Raw genomic sequence first — 21,877 nt, forward strand, 5'->3', positions numbered from 1 at the left:
TTTTTAATTCATTTATTTATTTTTCAGATGTTACGATATAAAATGTACAAAGGTGAGACAGGTAGCATCTCAAGAAGCTTCTGCTTGTCGAGCAAGATGCTCTAAATGGATTAATGATTTTGGAACACCAGGGTCAGAATTCATAAAGGTGGTTTTTAAAACCATAGGTTGAACCCATAGTTCATGCAGATTTTCTGTATGAATTACGCTTATTACCACGTATATCGAAAAATTCCAATGCTGGTGCACGCTTTTGTCACAGTGCGCCAAATTGGTGCCTGTCGCCATGGTTAAGTACGCTATTTTATTCATGAGTCCACTGTTTTTAAGAGTGGACTCATTAATTCAAAACCGTGGACTCATGATAAAATAGCGTACTTAACCGTGGTAACAGACGTCAATTTGGCGCACTGTGACAAAAGCGCACATCAGCATTGGACATTTTTTAATATACGCAATAAATTAGGCGTTATTTATACAGGAAATCTGCATAAACCATGGGTTAAACTGATGGTTTTCAAAACCGCCTTTGTGAATTTGGGCCATTGAGTTTCATCTATGACAGACACCAGCGCTATGCAAGGAGGCCAATTCCATGAATAAATCAACCAGCTTTTAAACCTCGATTTTATCTATTTTTACTTTGCTTCATGACCAGCTAAAGCCATGAATGGCATGTGTGGGGGTGCATGCCTCTGGGCAACAGTGTTGAATTTCACTTTTGTGCCCCCCCCCCACTTGCCACCTCTACATACCTTTGCATGTTTGTATATTCAACTGTGCATATACTTTTTTTCTCTGATGTAATGTCTGTGCTTTTTATGTTGGTCAAATAAATAATAACAATGATGATAATGATGATGAAAATATTAATGATGATAATGTAATAGCATTACATCCATTCACATGACCTTAAAAAACCCAGAAACAAATGATTTCAGGGAGGTCTCACATTTAGAGGGTTGGACATCTATATCCCATGGCAGTGGTGGACCGTGACCCGGAGGAAACAAAGCATTGGAGGGGCACTGCATTGTTCACAAACAATGCAGTGCCCCTCAATCATCGTCTCCTCTGGGTCACGGTCCGCCACTGTCCCATGGACTACCTAGAACCAATCATTATTGATACAGACCTGATCCGCGAGGTAGATCAGCCCATGTGTGAAGTTCAAAGCCTCCTTCGTACCTCTGCTCTAGCTGATCTTTCAGACTTTGACTACTTGGAAAGGTCACAACCTCTGCACAACAGAATGCTGCTTTCAATAATGCCCCTTAAAATAGAGAAGAAAAAAACTTACTTTATTAAAATGAATGGAAGACAATGAATGATGAGAGAAGATATTTTTGATTGCCGGGAATTCATTATCCTAAAATTCTTGAAAACTGAATTCAAATAAATTGATATTTCACTTTTTATCTCGTGAAGCTAGAATTATATTATAGTTCTCAATTAATCATATAATAGTACTAAGCTTAATTTTGGAAGGAAAATATGGCAGTGAAAATGGATTTATCTTGTTTGATGGGTGAGGATGTCACCTGCATGGTTCCTTGGATTTCAAAGTAAGAAGTCTTCTTTTTATCTAATCTTTCTTCTAATACACATTGATCAACATCTAGTAAGCTATCTCTAGAAAGGTCATGAGACTATATGAATTTCTTACCCGGTGCTTGTGGGTTGGTGTAGTTGGCAAGGTCTTTGAGCTCTTCACAGACTATCTCAGTTCCACCCGACTCTTTACCGAGGACCAGGACTAGCTTGGGTCTAAAGAACAAAGAAACGCACAGGCTTTAATTTGAGGAACCGTGAATGCAAACTTTGTCAATGTCCTCTGAAATACAATGTTATTTCCTTGGTTTGATTTGCAAGAGAAAAGAATGGGCATCCCAGAGTGTCTTCTTCAGTTTTCAGGACGAAAATATTCCTATCACTGGGTCCCTACATTCATGAACCTAAATTACAAGGGAGGAACGTCCATTAGGTTATAAGAACAAATTAATTAAGTAATATTCAGAAAAAGGCAAAAGAAGTAAAGAAAACTCCATTACATTCATGTTCCGATAGAGATAATCAAACAGACGCACAAAGGGAGAGAGATACTCAAATTCGCTCAGTCAGGGGTACACCAAAGAAACTCCATCCCAATTAACCATCTCTTGGTATTTCTGCAGAAAGACCACTCATTGGGATTGTCCTATATCAAGCAACAACTTGGATAGGTGAAACTGTAATTCTACATAGTTCTAAATCTAATTTCGAGAGATTTTTTTAGAGTGACAAAGTAGAATGACAAATCGCTACAGTTTGTATTCCTCAAAGTGACCTGCCCCCAATCCCCCCCCCCACATCAACAACAACAACAACAACGACTCTGTTTTGAATGTGTGGTCAGACTTACTCAGGTATTCTTTTGACCTTTGCTCCTATTTTCTTTTCCCCATCTAAAAGGATAGCTGCATCGACGACAGCCCCTCCATACTCGTACGTGACGGGTGGAGTGTCGGTCCAACCTCCCGATAGGTCAATGCGTGAAGGACACAAAGCTGTTACCCATTTGCCCATTGGGGGAAGATCGCAGGAACTCGTCTTGATAAACTGGAAAACAACAATAGTTGAAAGATTGATTTGTATCATAATATATTGATGTGTATAGCGCAGAAACTATGTGCATATATTCTTCTGCAAGTAGGGCCCCTGGGCAGGTATTCAATTCAAAGTAATGATTGACGGAAGGCCTGGTCCCACTGCACTTATGTAAAACGTAAAAATCTCTTGCCATCCGTTAGTAAAAGCTATGTTTTGAATTGAATACCGGCCCAAGAGATTACACAATGATCTGCTGGACTACTAAACAAGCTTTGTCCTACAATTCATAATTCATCTTTCTTTTTTAATTTTAAGATAAGTTTCAAATTCCCTTCTTTCAAATTTTATTTTTCCACTTCAAATCGTATAATTGCCCTCTTTATATGAAGTATATGCATCCTTGTCATATGCCCAAATATTTTGAAAATCCTATCATAAAATTGAAATATAAAATGAAATTAATAACAGGACATTGATGGATTTCTACTTGAGATTGATCGGATCAATCGTAACTCTTTGTAGGACGGGGCCCTGAAGTCATGATAATTTGAGAGCATTGTAACTTTACATATAAGCTACAAAACAGATAAATCATTTTAGGAATATCCCACATACATCAAAATAATATATTACATACATTTTGTATAGCGCATTGTCCATCTTAATTAGATACCGGACGTACATACACACTTAATGGATTTCCGATGGGTCATTATTATTCCAAATCAACACATATTCATGTAGGAATAAAATATAGTTTTATCTATTGCCATTCTCTCTTTCAATAGGGAAAATTATATGACACCTAGATAGATCCTTGTGATTTGATTGGTTGTTTGATATCGTTCATTCAGCCCATTTTTGCAATGACTGCATGAGCATGTTTTGCATCGAAATTCATGAATTTCATATGGAAATTTTTTTTTTTTAGGTGTCATATAAACCAAATAATGAATGTTTTTTCATTCGTGCAATGGACAGGATACTTCATTCGGTGAAAGATGAAATAATGATCCATCCAACTCGGCTACGCCTCGTTGAATGGATCATTTCATCTTTCACCTCATGAAGTATTCTGTCCATTGCACTCATAAACATTCATTATTTGTATATTATTACATGAGGGTTTTATTCTATTTTCAAAGCAATTATTGGCCTTACTATTTAACTTGCTTCATGTACTTGAAATTCTAATAAGATCAACTTTCCAAATTAATGGATGTTTGAACCAAACTTTTGAAACCAAATCTGGAGGTTTGTTGTACCTGTCTGGCCAGCATAATAGCATGTCTGATGAGTATCTGTGTTGCACCCTCATAGTGCCGAGCTGCTCTCATAAGCCGATCAGGACGGTCTAACCACTGAGAGCGATGGTTTGCGAGGGAACGAATACCATCCTGCATCTTTCCTGCCTAGTAGGAAAAAGGTTAAAGAGCGAAACAACTTTTGATGCAATGATCGATTTACAGTGTATTTCAGATGTAGTAATGATTTTTAATTTCTAGATTAAAAAAAAAAAATTCTAGAACCTTAACAAAACATGTGACAAAATACTGTAAAGATTTATCATAAGTTTAAAAATTGCATAATTTCGTAGTTTTCATTACCACTTGCTAAAATGTGAGCTGACAATAGCCTGTCAAGATAATTTAGCCATAATCATATATACAGAATAAAAAAACATATATAACATACATAAACATAATTTCATTAGATAATCGGAAAGTCAGACTCATTGGAAATATGGTAAGCACCAAAAGAAAGGCTCAAGCGCTTGTTGGCTAGAATATTTTGATAGAATTTAGTAGGCTCAATAAGTATTTGTTTTCTCACATCAATGTACACACAAAAAAAAACCACACATATATAACATACAGAAAATTGTAGAGCAAATGCCAACAATCGACCCATCATTCAGTGAAAGGATATATAGAAATTCATTCATTCATGTAAAATCTGTGGAGCGTTTCACGAAAGGAATTGTCAGACTTGTCAACGCTCTCCAAGGGGAGCATTTCATCAACATTTCTTGTCCGACAAGATCTGACAAATTTCCTTGCTTTTGACTGAGAAGCACTGTTACCATGGTAATTGTCAGATAAAAAAAAGGTTGAATAAAATGTCCAACAAGTCCTTTCATCAAATGCTCCCTGGATTATCATTTTTTTTTTCAATTAAGACATGTTTAGCATTCTTATATTCAAATATTGATAAATTACAAGTGTTGAAAAACTATATTACTCTTACACCAAGACACACATCCATACTCCACCACACAAATACATATATGGGCTGATTTATTTTTATCTTAAATGAATGGAAAAAAGGAGATTTCGGTTGATAAAAAAATCGTAAAAACGGGGTAACTCCTGGAAAAAAGGAAAAGTTCGCAGGCCTATATACAGTTCTATCTATACAGCAATGATAGCAGGATTGCTGTAGGTTATATTAAGAAGCTTTCATTTTGAATGACGGATGCTTCTACGATGATGAAGTTGACAATTGAACCATCTGCTCATGCATCAACTGAGGTTTTGTTTGTCCTCCAGTTTCTATAACTTTTTTTTTCTTCAGGTGAATCAACATTTTGTCCAAAACAGCATGACACTGATCGAATTGGTCAAGTGATACTTTTGAGTACATCAAGGCGAGAATGTTCTTGTATAACAAATATAAGGGATTTATTTGCATTTATGATGGAAATACTTGTTACAATTTTTGTTGGAGTATCCGTCATCCAAAACGAAAATTCTGTACTGCATGGATGGGAAATGCAAACCTCTAGTAACTGGAAAGCATCCGTCCATGTCTTATTCCCACCGGGACCACTCCTTAATCCACCCTTTCCGCCAGCCATCGTACCTAGGACATCAGCTATACAAGCCAGGCAACGTGCTGCTATGCCAGCTGAATTGCACTTACAGGCAACTAGGATAGACAAGGATGCAGCGAAAGGTAAAAATACATGTAGTTAAAAAGGTAATATTACATTAATGAAAGAGAGAGAGAGAGAGAGGATGGGGGAGGGGAAGAGAAACATAGATTGGGAGAGGGGGGAGAAAGATGACAAGAGAGATGTTGTTTAGGCATAGAGACTGATATATATAACCTATAACACTGTAAATGTTTCAATGGGTGATTTCAAGTACGGTGTTGAAATCTGGTGTTGATGTTGTGTCAACACCAACACCAGGCACAACACTGTACTTGAAATGATGCTGGTGTTGGGATTGACCTCGGAAAATATGACGTATTTCTGGCAGTTTGTGTTGAGTGCTGGTGTTGAATGTCATCTGCTGAACTGAGCATCACAGCTGGTGTTGACAACCTGCGTGTAATTTACCCATTCACCAACTCCAACACCAAGGGATTAGGAATATCATGATTTCAAGTTTAGTGTTGGTGTTGGTGATTTGAAGCCCATGAACAGGCGGCAAACAGAATGAAACATGACCTTAAAATTGGATTTTTACAATTAAAATTAATACAAATCATTAAAGCCTTAAACAAATTAATGGACAATGTTTACTCTTACAGCTTCTTGAAGTAATTTTAGCCATTGCATTCTGTATGATGAGATTTTAATGTAATTTCTCCCCAATTTCACTTTCGTCATCGAGAAGTTTTCAGGGAAAGTAGAGATGATGCAGCAGCGCAGAGGCGGGACGTCATAGGCTATCGATAACGTGATCGGTATCGTTCCTCTGAACCCAGCGCAATGTTGGAGCTCGGTCCAGCAGCCTTTTCACAATCTCAACACCAACACTTACACTGTACTTGAAATCACCCATTGTGATACTGCATATGTAATAATCTTGAATTGAGTGACAATCTAACTTTACATTGTCATATCTTCATCTTTCAAATAATTTTGATAGACTTTTAGAGTATCCATATACTATTTCTTCCATCTATCTAGACACAAAGAAAAACCAGGTGGTTCACGAACCACAAGTCCCGCCTGATTTTGCGGTCAATATAATATGGAATATGATCTTTTGACCCCTAGATGACCTTTGACCTTATCATCCTCAAGAACACACATGTGGTATTTCCCAATGATTATTTGTACCAAGTATAAACACAATTGATGAAGATGCAAGTTGAACAAATTTTTTTTTATGACAGATCAACGGACTAACAGGCCAACAGGAAAAGTGATCACTAGGGCTCTTCCAAACTTTGTTTAGGTGAGAGGAAATATGAAACCAAAGAACATAACGATATAAACACCAACTTACTAGCATCGAGTGTATCAAGCATCTGTTGTGCACATCCTTCAATGACAGCACATTTGAGGAATGGTAGAACGCCTTGGTTCCTACTGTTCATCAAGATATCTTCAACTCTCATCAGTCCAACATCTGTGAACATCTCCCTACATAAAAAGAGAATAACCCCAAATGAGACTGATTGAGAATGACATCCATAAAGAGAATGAAAGCAGGATGGTTAGAACTGGTATCAATTCTCCATGTTTGATCTTTGTCTGTGGCTATGTGGAAAAAGGATATAATCGTAAATTTGCTCTACGAACAAAGGTCATTACTGCATCTGCTGAAAGCATGTACTTCTTATCCAGTAAGATGAAAATAGTGAAATTGAATTAAAAATAAATAATCAAGATATTAGTGAATAATGTAGACCTGCACAACTAATAAAACAACTAGAGTAAGTCAGAACTTCTTGTTCTCAGTGTTATGAATATCATCCCATACACAATTAAATCTTGCACTGAGGCATTGGGCAGTTACTAAGAGGAAGAAGATTGAGAGTACAATTTTTCAAAAAAGTTTAAAAAACATCATATCACAATGGGCGTTATATTAACTTTAACCCGTCATTTCCCTTCCAACTTATGACATCACCTCTTTGATGAAATAACTTGAAATGATTATTATTGTACGAAATCCTTCATTCATACAAAGATAGATCAAATGAAATACATACACAAAACCTATAGAGTACCGAAGTGATGACATTGCAAAAACTTTTTTACCATTTCAGCATTTTTTTTTAGAGCATGATGAAAAACCCCCACTACCAAAATTCGGTGGGAATCGGTCCATGGAGGCCTTAGATATTACCTCATGAATACATACATGTAATTAGCTCATTGAAGTCAGTGTATTATTGGCCTGTTTCTAAATGTTAGGAACCAGGCCAATAATGCATTGACTTTCATGAGACTAATTATGTATTCATGAGGTCATATCTTGGGGGCCCATGGACCAATCCCCACAAAATTTGGGTTGTGGGGTTTTTTTCATCACGCTCTACCAAAATATGGTATCAAAAACGCTGATATGCAAAAAGTGAAAATTTATGACGTCACACTTCAGTAGGCCTACTCTGTAGTCCAATTTATATCTTATGATAAAGCAAGATTCCACACTGTGCTTTGAGAACAAACATAATAGAAATCAATCAATGTTTAGAGGACAAACCTCCTCCATTGGAACTCTGATGAAAGGTCAACATTGGTCATGATTTCTTCCAGGGATAACCTCCATGCTGACCGCCACCTTTCAAGCATGTCCTCGTCCTTCTCTCCGTTCAGCAGCCAGAGGGCCTCCTTCATACCGATGGAGTTCTGACAAGCCATCACCGGAAAGAGCTTGGCATTGTACAACGTACGCTCATAATCAGACTGGCAAAGTCAAAGAGAAAAAAGAGGAGGTCTAAAGAGTCTAAAAAGATTTTTGGACTTGTACGTCTGCTAATCACTGGCAAGCATTAAATTTCCATTTATTGGACTGTCACAATAAATCAAATAAAAATATTAAATCAAGTACCTCACCTCCCTATTTCATTCTGATTTTGTAATAACTTACCAAGTTTGCAGCCCATAGATCCTCTCTATCCACTCCAGTTCTAGTGAAGAAGACAGCCCAAGGTGAGTTACAGAATGTGCTTGTTCCTTTCACGAATGGTGTCTGAAAGAAAAATAATCCATAGAGGTACTCGGTTCTTATAAGGGACAGGACAATACTGATGATGATGGCATATACAAATGACTTTGCAGATCTTAAAATCGTTCATCTTCTCCACCGATTCCACGTTCAGTTTTGTAGACTTGCTTATAAAATATAATCATAACATCAGCAAAGGTGAACATTATAATATTCACAATAATGCACTAAGATAGAAAGAAAACCAGCATAATAGTAGCTATTACCTCCTTCTCTTCATTCCAAATGATGATGATAATGAACCCTCTAGCAAATTACAGTGGCTGGGTCCCATGGGGGGGGGGGGGCAGAAAACACTTAGCTTTGACTCTGATTGCTAAAAAGTTCTTTAAGACCTTGATAGATTCTCAACTGCATTCAGTCAAGATTTACACCCCCTCCATTGTCACTTCAACTCAATTCTAATATTTCAAATGACCTTTGACCTTATGACCTAAAAATCTGATCAGATCATCATCTTTCCCACAGGAACATGAAACTTCCAACACCTCTTCAGTTTATTGTGAGAATGAGATATTGTAATGCATAAAATGACCTCTGCGATCTTCGACATTGTGGTCCAAATATTCAATCAGCTCTTTACCTCCATCAGTATTAAAGTTGACCCCTCAAACAGTTCGTAATTTATCACAAGAAGAAGATATTTCAATGTATGTAATGACCTCTTTGACTTGCGACCTTTGATCCAATGACTCCCAACTTTGTTCACATAATACCTCTCACAGGGAAACATGAGCCAAGTTTTTATCTGAATCCTCAAATAGTTCTTTGGTTATCACAAGAACAAGATAGTTTCAGGTATATGACCTCTGCGACCTTTGCTCTTTGACTCCAAAAAGTACTCATATCATCATCCCTGCTATATGTATCCAAATATGAAGTAGATCTGTCAGACAGTTCTCCAATTATATCAAAATCAGAATCAGGATGAACAGATGGGCAGACAACTCAAAAACAAAATGCCTTCAGCAACCACCTACGTCAGACGAAGGCAATAAAAAGTACCAAAAAATAACAAGGTGATCCTTTATCTGTGCAAGGAAGTTACCTACCATAACAGAGTCAAATTTTCCCATGACTGTATAGACCCTGGTCTTGATTCTAGGATAATGACCTAAGCATAGGTTGAATCCTTGAAGGAATATGCTGTCTGGTAGACTAACATTCTCAAGCTCCTGGTAAATAACAAATAATATACAAATATAACATATCAGAAGGATTTCATCTTCTTTAGATCAAAATATATAAAAAAAATCCTGCTATCCAAAAAAGAATTTATACACCAGCCAACAAAATTTACAAAAGATTGGGTCAATTAGTGTCATTCTCGAATGAACCCATGAGACAAGTTTCACTTTAATTCATCAAATGGTTCATTAGTTTAGGTTAGAATGTAATTTTCATTTATATGATGTCCTCTACTACATTGTATCATTAACCATTGACCTTTATCAATCCCAAATATGATAAGATCATCTCCACTCTTATATGTACATGTATGCATGAACACAATTTAAGTTGATTCTTCGAATGTCCCTTCATTTATCATGAGGAAAAAAATATATTTTAATGTATATTTATTGAATAGTTTCTGCGATCTTTGACCTTTGACCCTGACAAACTCAAAACTTAAAATTTGTGACAAGATGTCATTCTGGTCTGTAGTTGAGTTTCATTCTTTATTACTGATGCATATTATTGTGCAATCAGAAAGCAATGTTATCATGTTTTTATTGACCAGTTTGTAGCTCCATTCCGTGCATGATCGGGCATGGTGGTTTAATATTCAATGAGATAAGCACCAACTTTCATGTCTTGATTATTCATATATTCTTTTGAATCGTGCATTTTACTTAAATCCACTGGTAAACAAGGCGTCAATTAGCAACCGGTATAAAGCGGGTGGCCAATTACATTGTAATAGCAGCATGCTGAGCATTCAAAGTTGAAATTGAACAAATTGTTCATTGATGCGATATTCTAGTCATCTGGGCCCGTAACACAAAGATTAGAGATTAATGGCTGAATGATATGGCCTATCAAGATCATCGTTGCATTTGCATTTTGCTCAGTAAACTGACAAAGGACCAATCAGAACTTTTCTTTCAAATTAGCGATTAATCGCTAGTCTTTGTGTTACTGGGCTATGGTCTATGCAATTTCTACCTCCTGCTATACCAAAAATGCTTGCGTAAAATCTTGCCTTGAAATTTGCCTATCCTAATAAAACAAAGGAAAGTTCATTTGTACAAACTTGGAGAAGAGGTTAACTACGAACTGGCCTAATGAAAGCATGACAATTTCTGACCATGTAAATCACATACCTCTGAGGCCTCTCTATCAATATTCATGAGGAAGGAATCCTTAGCTATGTTCATCTTGCACTGAAAAGTATAGAGATGGGAGATAGGGTTAAAGGTATGAAAAGTGTAATTCCTGAACTGAATTATGCCAGGATATGATTAGAAAATGAACAAAAACACCAACCCCAAAGATTCAAAAGCATACATTATTTTTATAAGGCACTAACAATAAGAAGTTCAATGCAAGTAAAATAAGTTACAAAACGAGCCTGATTACTCTGTCCCTGAGGAACTTATAACAATATCCATAAGGTTGTCATTCTAACAGGCAGACTTTTACTATTTTGAGGAAAGGAAACATAATACATGTTTAGACAAAAAAAAAAACATTAAACCAAGGGCAAAATGTAATACATGAAAGACCTGTTTATTAATACATTTAGAATCATATTCATGTTATTAGATTTTCATGTGCAATTCATTTTGCTTTTCTTCTTGCACTCTTGAAACAGATTAGAATTTATTCTCAAGCTTTCACACATGCTTAATTTTTACAAAAATTCTAATGGAACGTTTCTAAGACATTACTCTTCTTGATATCCTGTTTTCATTACACAATCATATTCTTTTTATTTGTTTTCATCAGGTTGGTTAAAAATAAATTACCTGGAGATGACTATGTAGAATGATGGTTGACTTGCCGGTAACATCCACCCCTGACCCCACGATAGAGTTGATCACATGACTGTCATCCAGTAAATGACATCCTTCCTAAGAAACCAAATCCAAATGCAATACGTCGGGAGAATATTATAATTAAACTACATGGAATCTCAACCTCAAGCAGTCAAAATTTATGCCTCAACCACTGCAAGACCAAGACTTTTCAAAATAATGACCTCTGTACCTTTGACCTTATAACCCCAAAGACTACTAAGACAATCTTCACTCACATATGCATACATGAGCCAACTTTTAATTTGGACAGACAGACAGACAACACAAAAACATAATGGCCCGAATTCACAAAGGTGGTGTTTAAAACCATGGTTTATGCAGATCTCCTGTATAAATTATGCTTATTTATCGCGTATATTAAAAAATGTCCAATGCTGATGCACGCTAGTACGCCAAATTGACGCCTGTTGCCGTGGTTATCCACGATATTTTATTCATGAGTCAACTGTTTTGAATTAATGAGCCCACTCTTCAAACAGTGGACTCACGAGTAAAATAGCGTACTTAACCATGGCAACAAGCGTCAATTTGGCGCACTGTGACAAAAATCCAGGCCAAAAAGTCGCTCTTCATGATATTGTCTTTGTCTATAAGGAAATATACAGAATGTTAATGTGAATTGCCCAATCATTTTCAACAGGCAGTTCACTTTATTTTTACATTTTACCTTAGTTATAGTTTTTACCTTGTGTATTTCATGTTGTAACTCTTTTTTTAGTGGAATAATCTTGAATTTGAATGATCATAGACTAGTAAAACTTACCTCAATAAAGCAGTGAGTTGCGTTGGACCAAGCAAAATGATTGTCTTCTACTCTCATTGGACAGTTTACGAGATGACGGAGATGAATGGCAGCAGTCACAGTTTGGTAGTCATGGCGACCATCCTCTAACACCACTGTAAAGTCAAAGACACGTACAGTGCTTCAGTAGCCAAACTACTTGTGACAAAATCGAACATTTAGACTAAGAAAATGGAAACAGGAAAAATTGGAAAAGTCAATATAAAAAAACAGAAATAAGGTGAAAATATGACATATCATAGCGCATTGGCAACATTAAAAAAAACAGCCATGACTGGCAGGTTGCAACTTCCAATATTTCAAGCCATCTACATCGTCTACCCATCAACCAGTATTCCATAAAAGTGTGGACTTAAATCCTTGATTTAAAGTTTAGACTTAAGTGCTAACTCATGAGAATACCACCAAATTGTCCAAGGCATAAAATTTGAAAGAAACATGTCCATTGTACAACAATGACAACACCCCTGCCAGTTTGTTCAGTGCTATAAAGCAATAACAACAGAAAACAGGTTGCCATGTGTTGTCACATTGTTGACTGTCATTTGTGCAATGCTTCTTGCTAAAGTAGATGTAAATAGCCGGGGAGAATTCCTTATTTCTGTACGTATCTCTAATTTTGTCTTAACTCATTGAGTGCTTCGTGCACGCTACGTATCCTACTATAACATGCCACACTCGTGCTCGCACGCCTACTATTGATTGCTTTGTGCTTACATTGTTTCCTACCCTCGCCTGCTTCGTGCATGACTGCGCACATTCGGAATTACAATCATTGTTACGCCGTTTTGCATTGTATTGCGCATCGCATGCACGCCGTAATTAGCACTATTGTGTGCAGTGCGAACTCTGCTTTCTGACAGATTAACTTACTCACGCGGTTTACATTCGACTTTTTCGAGTATTTCTACATTTTTTACAAGATATGGCTCCGCCTCCGAGAGGGAAGAGACCTAGATTTTTTATCCATACAAAACGCTCCACAAAATTGAACTACTTTATACAACTCATATTTTAGCGGTAAAGATAATAACCAATCCATATAATGAGGACACCATTATAAGGGGTATGGAATTTCCTAAAACTTTACTACACATTATTTTGTGGATAAACTAATCGTTAGAGAGTTACAAGCAATTGTAATCATGACTATTGAAAGGAGTGAATACGACTCGCGATCCCAAAATCAATGTGGCACAGGGGGGTTTTGTGGCTGGCACAGGGGATTAGCATCGGATTAGCACTGTGGCATTGGGTTAGTAGTGTGTATGGCATGTTAAGAGTTAAGAGTGCATAGCAGGAGCTGTCTCCTGGGAAGGAAACAACCCGATCGACAGAACCATTTTCTAAAAATCGGTACGGCAAACAAACATGTTATTTTAGGCCTTACCTCCTTTCAATCTGAGTCCTCTGAACTGATTCCACAGGACAGACCTTGCTGTTCTCCTAACATGGAGTTCTGCTTCGGACCACTGAGGGCGCAATGAGTTATCATATGCTTTACACCTTTCCCCGGAGATATAATCCTCTTTGTCTTTACTGCTAGCCATCGGTAGGATGAAATCAAAGAACAATGACATCTGGGATAAAAATAAGGTCCAAAGTAAAGATTTTTGTCATCATAATAGTGACAGCACATGATCGAGTCTCAAATTAGGATATTCATTAATAATCATAATTACATGGAAAAGCTTTTTTGCTTTCTTTGATGAAAATGAGATTTTATTATTGTACGAATGAATCTGCCCTATATTAAAATGTTAATCTGTTTACAACATACAATCCTCCTTGAGGTTTAAGATCTTCAGATTGCAAATTGCTTGCTGATCCAAAATCTAAGAAATCATGGGGTATCGGTCATTTGCACATGCCGGACATTCCCTTGTGGAATCAAGTAAACATCACACTCGTAACATTTCAAATGCTGATTATCTCAAAGACTGTTCTCAAAACTCTTTGTCTACCTGTAGTTTCCATTCGTTGTCACTTCATTTATCTTTATATATATTTCACCTTCTCCTCAGTGCTTTTATAAGCATTATTCATGTAGAATTGGCGCCTTGGAAAATATTATTATTTTCAGGGGACAATTTCATCAACTTTTATCTGACAAGTTGTCAGATCTGACATCTTTCCTAGATTTTGATTAAGAAGCGATGTTACTATGGTAACTGTCGGATAAAACATCCAAGTCCTTTCATGAAACCTATTTTGCTCTTCGTTATACAGTATATGATCATACATACCCTACCCAACTTTTAATCACACATGGTTAAGATTACAATTTATTTCCAGAGGGGCCAGCTTACCAATACAACCTCTGCTTTTCAATAAGTCTCTCATTTTCATTCGTATATGTTAACCATGACCTGTAATTATTTCATTATCAAAATGTGTATTGAAACTACAACTACTTCATAAAATGATTAAAAAAACACTCCCCAGGTGAGTGAATGAGTAATACCTGTATAGGTTTGACACCACTGTCTAATCCCATGTAGGTGCAGGCATCGAGAGGGGGACACACGTGGCATGACAGAAGCTTCTCAGCAATTCTAGGAAGAATAAACCAAAAACACAATTCAATCATTAATAACATCCTCAAGGAATACACCAGCAAGTTTTAAAATGATGAAAGATTGGAAATTATTGGCATGCTTCAGAATTAAAGTGCAGTATACTGGTATGTGCTTAATACATTCACCTTATATAGTCAAGTTGAGAACCATTTTGACTCCTGTTTATATCGTCGGCGTTTATCCGAACCATCGTATCAGTCAATTTTGGTAATTAAAAAAAAAATGATTTTGGGATTTTTGCAGAAAATGAAAGTACAAGTCCTATTCTGTTCATAACTTAATTTCTAGGATGCAATCGGTTTTAGTTTCTGAGATATGAGGGGATTTTCATGGCGGTGTCATACAATTTTTGATAAAATGCGCAAATCCCTTTGGAAGCGTGTACTGTAACAGAGCAACAGAGAGATACGACATTTTGACTGACCGCGATTTCAATGCGCACAGTCAGCTAAACCGTCGTATCGGCGCTGCATTGACTATGCGCGTAAAAAAAAAACGATAAACGCTTTTGCTGATCGCACGCATTGAAATCGCAGTCAGTCAAAACGTATCGCTTTTTCCCTATGGCGTTTTTGTACAGGGAAAATCTAAGCCGCTCAAACCGAAATTACAAGCTCCAGGAACCACCTAAGGTGGAAAGAGGCCTTCAAAATTGCATAAATCAGAGAGTGTATGAATTATAGAAGTTGGGAATACAATCTCAACCTTTTTTTGACCAAGCTTCTATGAAGCCCTGAGCTTTAATTTCAAAAGCATCATTGTATCCTTTAAAAAAGTTCTCCCCAAAGTAGAAAAATATATAAGTGAATGATATTGTCATTTTCCCGAGAGAGAATCCAGATAGTTCTAAGAAATGAACCTAGGGACTGTTTCACCAACATTTGTCATCTGAAAACTTTTCTTGATTTTATTCGCTGAGAAGCACGGTTACCATGGTAACTGTCAGGTAAAATGAGACTTGCGGTATCAAACAACTGACAAGTCAGGGAATAATTTTGCTTTACAAATTTGAATAGCATTTGGTCATAAGAGAACAGCTCTCAACTACATGTAAGTAATGTACAGTCCTATGTAAAAATATGCTATACAAAAGACTTTATGCATAGCAGTCTTTCAAAAATGTGGAGCAAATTGCAATGCGATACCAGGAAAATTATTCCCTGCAAGTTCTTCATAAAACACTCATCTTGTGGGTGTTTCATAAAGTGGTTCATAAATTATGAAAATGAAATGACGTATCCATATGCTATTAACTTAGCACTTAAATACCAATTTCAGCCATGCCTAACATCGTGCAAAACTTAACTAACAGCTTTTATCAAACACCCACCAGAACCATTTCATAAATGGGTCAATTTAGTCACACTCACCTTCATTATAAAATTGATTTCAAACCAATGCATTCATGGGTCACTACCATATCTATCCGTAGGAATATGCAGATCTAGCAAATTATTCATTATTGTTATTTGTTTTGGCGTCACCTGTGCCTGGGAGGCAAAAAGCGAACTGAATCACTATGACCCGCGAGTCTCTCCTCCCGATATAACTGATTGGGGGGAGTGCATGTGGACCACTACACCGGGGTTTCCCCCTACTCTTATACGAATAGAGCAGTGGGTTCTCAACGTGCAAAGGTGGTGACTCTCCTCTACGCATTAATACTTGCACAAAGTTACCACCACCCTCTAGAGCAAATGCCTGTGATTTCAAAGGAATCTTGTGTTTACCACACATGGAGATGAAAATGAGAACGGTTTGGTTTTACCTTGAGGGAAAGAAAACAACACCACAGACCAGAGAAACTTTGCCGTCAGGTAGCGTACATTGCTTCATGTGGGTTGGTACAGGCTTGTAGAATATATCATCAACAAAACCCTGCAATAAATTAAGGAAAAACTACAGTCAAACATTCCATTTAATGGACCATCCTTGTGGAATCAGTTGCCATATTCCATCGGTTTTTTTTTTGTTTTGTTTAAAATTGCCTTCCAGTAGTTTCCTCTGATTGTCATGACTGTGTTTCTTTTATCCTTGTCTCGTCCTGCTCCATGTAATTTTCTTATTTCCTTTTTGCAGCACCTTGGGCACATAATCAATGTGGATTTGGCAATTTAGAAATACTCTACAGTGCGTCCCAAAAAAAACTATACACTTTTGAAATGGCTGCCAAATAAAAAGTATATCACTTTGGGGGGAAAGACTTATACATATGGAAAGCCGATAAAGTCATCTTTCAAATGACACCAAAATGTTGGAAAACTATTCATGCTTGAGTGAGCACTACCCGCTTAAACAAAGGGTATGAAAATTAGGGTGGGCAGGAATTAGCCTTTCGGTTTCTTTCAGTTTTTGAGAGGCGAGTCCCTTGGAACTTGCAAACTTGAGGGTGTTCTGATGAATTGATGGTCATTCATTATCAATTTAAATTGTTAGAGCAAATTTCATGACTTATCAAATTGAAATTCCATGCATGAGTGAGCATGAATTGCAATCTCTAGTGAAGCATTTTAACTTACAATGTGGGTCTCAGCAGTGTGATCATTGGAGTCAGGAGAATAGGGGTAAGAAATGCCTTCAGTGTGTGAAGTAAGCTGATGGGAAAAGGGTCAACAGAACGTTTAGCCTCCCTCCTACAGGTCCGTCCCTCCCCCCTCCTGTTGAGATTGAGACTGATTGCTATTACATGTACGCATTAAGTGCAAAGCGGACTGTCAATTTGATAATAAATTCTGAAAATTAGATCATCAACTTTTATATATCAATCATTCAATCAACAATCTGTTAGTAAATAAACTCAATCAATGTCATCAATCAAATATTCACCTTTTTCAATACATTATCAATCAAACATTCAGCTTTTTCAATAAATGATTTCATAAATTATCATAATTAGTCAAGTTCTTAATAAATCATTCAATGGAAAAGAAAGACCCATCAACCATCAGTCACTTGGCATTTTAAGTTTTAAATACCAACCAAGAGAAAGAAAGGGGTGGAGGGCGGGGTGAGTACATGACATGTAATTTGTAAGAGAACACAAAGAAGAATGCCCCTTTAACCCAGTCTTACCCTATCTCATCCCCTTGCATGTAACAGGTACCATCACATTACTCTGACTCTCACAAGCACACTTGCTAAGATCCACATAATAAACGAAAAATGCTACACTAAAATTACAATTCCTGTTTACTTATGCATTACATTTCAATTGAGTAACTTTTTGCTATAGAAACCAAAACGGATCTCCATTTATCAGTAATTTAGCATAACACCCTTAACTTTGCAAGTTCCAAAGGACTCACCTAAAAAAAAAATGGAGTTAAGGCTAATTCCTGCTCACCCTAGCAAAGGCTAGTCTCTCAGGAGGGGTGAAAGGGGTAGAGAGAGAGAGAGGGGGGGGGGGGGTTAAGTGTTCAGTTGACCCATATCCCGTCAACCTACTTCCCCCACCTAAGTCCTATCCCTATTCTGACTTCCATGAACACATTGCTGAGATCCACTTAAAAAGTGAAAAATTGTATTTCATGTTCACTCATACATTAAATTTCAATTTAATAATTCTTAAAATTTGCTCTAAAAACCTAAATTGATAATGCTTGATCATTGATTTATCAAAACATCCTCAACTGTGCAAGTTCCAAGGGACTCGCATCTCAAAAACTGAAAGAAATTGGAAGGCTAATTCCTGCCCACCCTAATTTCCATACCCTTTGTTTTAGTGGGCAGTGCTCGCTCAAGCATGAAAAGTTTTCCAACTTTTTGGTGTCATTTTAAAGTTGACTTTATAGGCTTCCATGTATGTAAGTGTTTCCCCCCAAAGTGATATACTTTTTATTTGGCAGCCATTTCAAAAGTGTATAGTTTTTTTTGGGACGCACTGTATATTATTCCCTATTATTATTAATTTCACGTTTGCACTTCATTCTATCATTTTTATTCATTTAGTTCAGGAATCAACAGAATAAGATTCATTTCATTTCTGTTTATCATAATTTAGTTCAATCCATAAATATGTGTTCATTCATTTTGATTGTGTCATGTCGTATGAGTGGCATTCCCTTACTTAATTTTTTTTAAATGAAGTGGAGAGGAACAAATACAAATTACCAAAATTTCAAAAGTTACTTGAAATTCGCTGATAAGACTGACCTATTCATCACCACTTCACAAATACAATAATGAAATTATTACTAGGGATGTAATTGTGTACCAGATAACACCCAATAACAAAAATAAAATTTAGAGAAGCCCAACCTCGCGGTTTAACTTGATAACACCATGGTTCTTAGCATAGGTATCACTGGCAGGAACTGCAAAGATATAAGCACTGTCCTCACTGGATGACCAGTCCATCTTCTGACCACTGGATGGTATGGTCAGTAGCATATCAGTACTGGACACCCATACTCCAGCTGGACTCTCCACGCTCAGCTGAATGAAGGAGATACAGAAAATGAAAATTCACAGCTTCATCTATGTTGGGATGTCGGTAATGTGACAGTTAGAATAAACTTATAATGACATTTCTATAACTCGATATAAGATATTCCATTTTATTCCGTCCGAAAGAAATGTTCCTTTAACAAATAGGTATGACCCACTGGGCTTTCTGAGCCATGAAGCTGACCTCAAAGTTACACATGAAACTTTGAGCAGCTCAGATATGCAAAGTCAAATAAGATTCTTAATCACTTAACCAATTGATTACTCATTCTTAACATATCCAATTTGATTCTTAATTGAATATGCTGATATAGCCCGACATCCCACAAATGGAACCAAAACAGAGGCCTGTTTTATAAAGATCCACAATTATTAACTTTGCTATTGCGATTATTTTTTACCATCGAATCCTTGATATGATTGACTGGTGAACCATGTTCGTGATGTTACCATGGTAATCAACATGATGGCAAATATACTATAATCAATCATTCTTTATAATAACAATAATACATGAGATTTGTATAGCGCACTTTCCATCTTGATTGGATGCTCAATGCGCTTCAGAGCAGAACAACAAAAACTATTTACATATAATACATGCCTGAACAATAAGTCATGTCTATCAAAAAACACTCTTATACAGGTATGTTTTCAGGTGAAATACATGCCAAACGTATCTACCTTGGTTGAGATTGTATGGATGATTGAATCAATGTTTGTGACGAGTCCATCATAGCCTATTGTCTCACTGCTACTATGCTTGCAAGGAAGGGTTATAAACCCACGACCACACGGATCAAAGGGAAAGGCTTCACCCTACAAGATAAAGAGGTAAATATTACCAGATTTATATATAAAAGTGACAAACAAACAAATGTTTTTTTTTTACATTTGCCACTCTCTATCCAGGTATATATAGTAAATAGGTATCCAGTAGGAAAAAAAATCCTCGAATGCTTGAGGACTCAATCAGATTAGCCATGCTTAAAGGAGAATGAAACTCTTGTGAGCAAGTTAGCTTTTGTGAAAGCAGAAAAATCAAAGAATAAGATCAACAAAAGTTTGAGTAAAATAGGACTAGCAATAGAAGAGTTATGAGCATTTGAATGTCGAGATCACTAATGCTATGGAGATCCTCCCATAGGCAATGCGACCAAGATCTATGATGTCACAGATGAACAACTCTCCCCTTTTGGACACTGAAAATATACCCCAAAACATCTCTTTTTGCTCATTCTAATCATATGACAAACGATTCATCAATTATATAATGTTGTGAAACCTCTGTACTTGTCCTCTCATAAAGAGAACACCTCACCTTGTGATAGACTCTATAAAAGTGAGAATATAAGTGAAATACGTACTAAAGTAATGAGGGAGTTGTACGTGTGTGACATCACAGATCTTGGTCGTATTGCCAATGGGAGGATCTACATGGCATTAGTGATCTCAACATTCAAATGCTCATAACTTTCTTATTATTCATTCAATCTTCCTCACACTTTCAACAATATGTTTCTTTGATTTTTCTCTTTGATATGGATTCAGCTGGTTTCAAGGGTTTCATTCTCCTTTAAGCCGGGGTAATAGTATGCAGCGTGTATGCAACCTTATATTAAGCGCTCTATAGATATTGCCGATTATCAATATTTGAAATAAAATGTTTCAGTGCAGGAAGAAAATAATGAACGATATATTATATAAACAACAACAATAATACAACAAGGGCCTATTGATCCTTCAAATTATATGAAATACATGTGTGCAGACATCAAAAGAAAAATCTGCTTTAAGAATATTCAATTTCTGCTGATATTTTCATGTGATGAAGGTATTAGAGAGAAATGCTCCACATTTATAAAGAGGATCATTCTCTAACTTTTCTTGTCTGAATTGATATTTACTACCTACATACACTAAATATGCTTTTTACAAAAAACCTTCAGACATGAATTATCAAAATTTGATGGGAAACCATTTCATAGAAGAACAAATTGAGTATCATAAAACTTTATTTCAAACTCATTAAAAAAATAATAGCACTGCTAATATGATTGAAAAATGAAATAAATGAATGAATTATCATCTTACCACATGAAGAATCAAGATCTTGGCCTCAGCCAAAACATCACTGTTTACAACCTAGACATAAAGACAATGACAAAAGTGTTTCATCTTTATTAAACATCATACATTGAGGAGTGGATACCACTCCCGACCAAAAAAAGGATGTCTTTTTCAAGATAGGGCACATTATGTACGTAATGTAATCGGGGTGTCAAAAACACCACCTGAAAAAAGGTATCTATTTCGCTAGGAAAGCTACGTGTTTAGGGTCAAATTTGCCAGGGTATAAAAAAAGGACTAAAATGTTTGGATGTACTTTTTGCCCCAACAGTCAACACTACGTGTTTAGAGTCCAATTTGCATTTTCAAAATATGGAA

At 36.5% G+C, this 21,877-nt stretch overlaps 1 protein-coding gene across 1 annotated transcript in view; it reads right to left on the reverse strand.

Annotated features, from left to right (window-relative positions):
- LOC129254270 (L-fucose kinase-like) overlaps positions 1-21,877 on the reverse strand; it is a 45,072-nt gene that overhangs the window by 10,109 nt on the left and 13,086 nt on the right. Inside the window, exons 4-21 of the mRNA XM_064115708.1 lie at positions 21,524-21,574; positions 20,114-20,248; positions 19,241-19,417; positions 16,752-16,861; positions 14,869-14,959; positions 13,795-13,984; positions 12,366-12,499; positions 11,531-11,635; positions 10,886-10,945; positions 9,614-9,736; positions 8,424-8,525; positions 8,037-8,239; positions 6,831-6,967; positions 5,369-5,517; positions 3,855-4,001; positions 2,402-2,598; positions 1,667-1,767; positions 1,136-1,273 (exon numbers count right to left, since the gene is read on the reverse strand). Coding sequence (XP_063971778.1) covers positions 1,136-1,273; positions 1,667-1,767; positions 2,402-2,598; positions 3,855-4,001; positions 5,369-5,517; positions 6,831-6,967; positions 8,037-8,239; positions 8,424-8,525; positions 9,614-9,736; positions 10,886-10,945; positions 11,531-11,635; positions 12,366-12,499; positions 13,795-13,984; positions 14,869-14,959; positions 16,752-16,861; positions 19,241-19,417; positions 20,114-20,248; positions 21,524-21,574 — 2,350 coding nt within the window. The remainder of the gene's footprint in view (positions 1-1,135; positions 1,274-1,666; positions 1,768-2,401; positions 2,599-3,854; positions 4,002-5,368; positions 5,518-6,830; positions 6,968-8,036; positions 8,240-8,423; positions 8,526-9,613; positions 9,737-10,885; positions 10,946-11,530; positions 11,636-12,365; positions 12,500-13,794; positions 13,985-14,868; positions 14,960-16,751; positions 16,862-19,240; positions 19,418-20,113; positions 20,249-21,523; positions 21,575-21,877) is intronic.

The sequence above is a fragment of the Lytechinus pictus genome, chromosome 2 (genome assembly GCF_037042905.1).
Source record: "Lytechinus pictus isolate F3 Inbred chromosome 2, Lp3.0, whole genome shotgun sequence".
In the NCBI taxonomy this organism is placed as follows: Eukaryota; Metazoa; Echinodermata; class Echinoidea; order Temnopleuroida; family Toxopneustidae; genus Lytechinus; species Lytechinus pictus.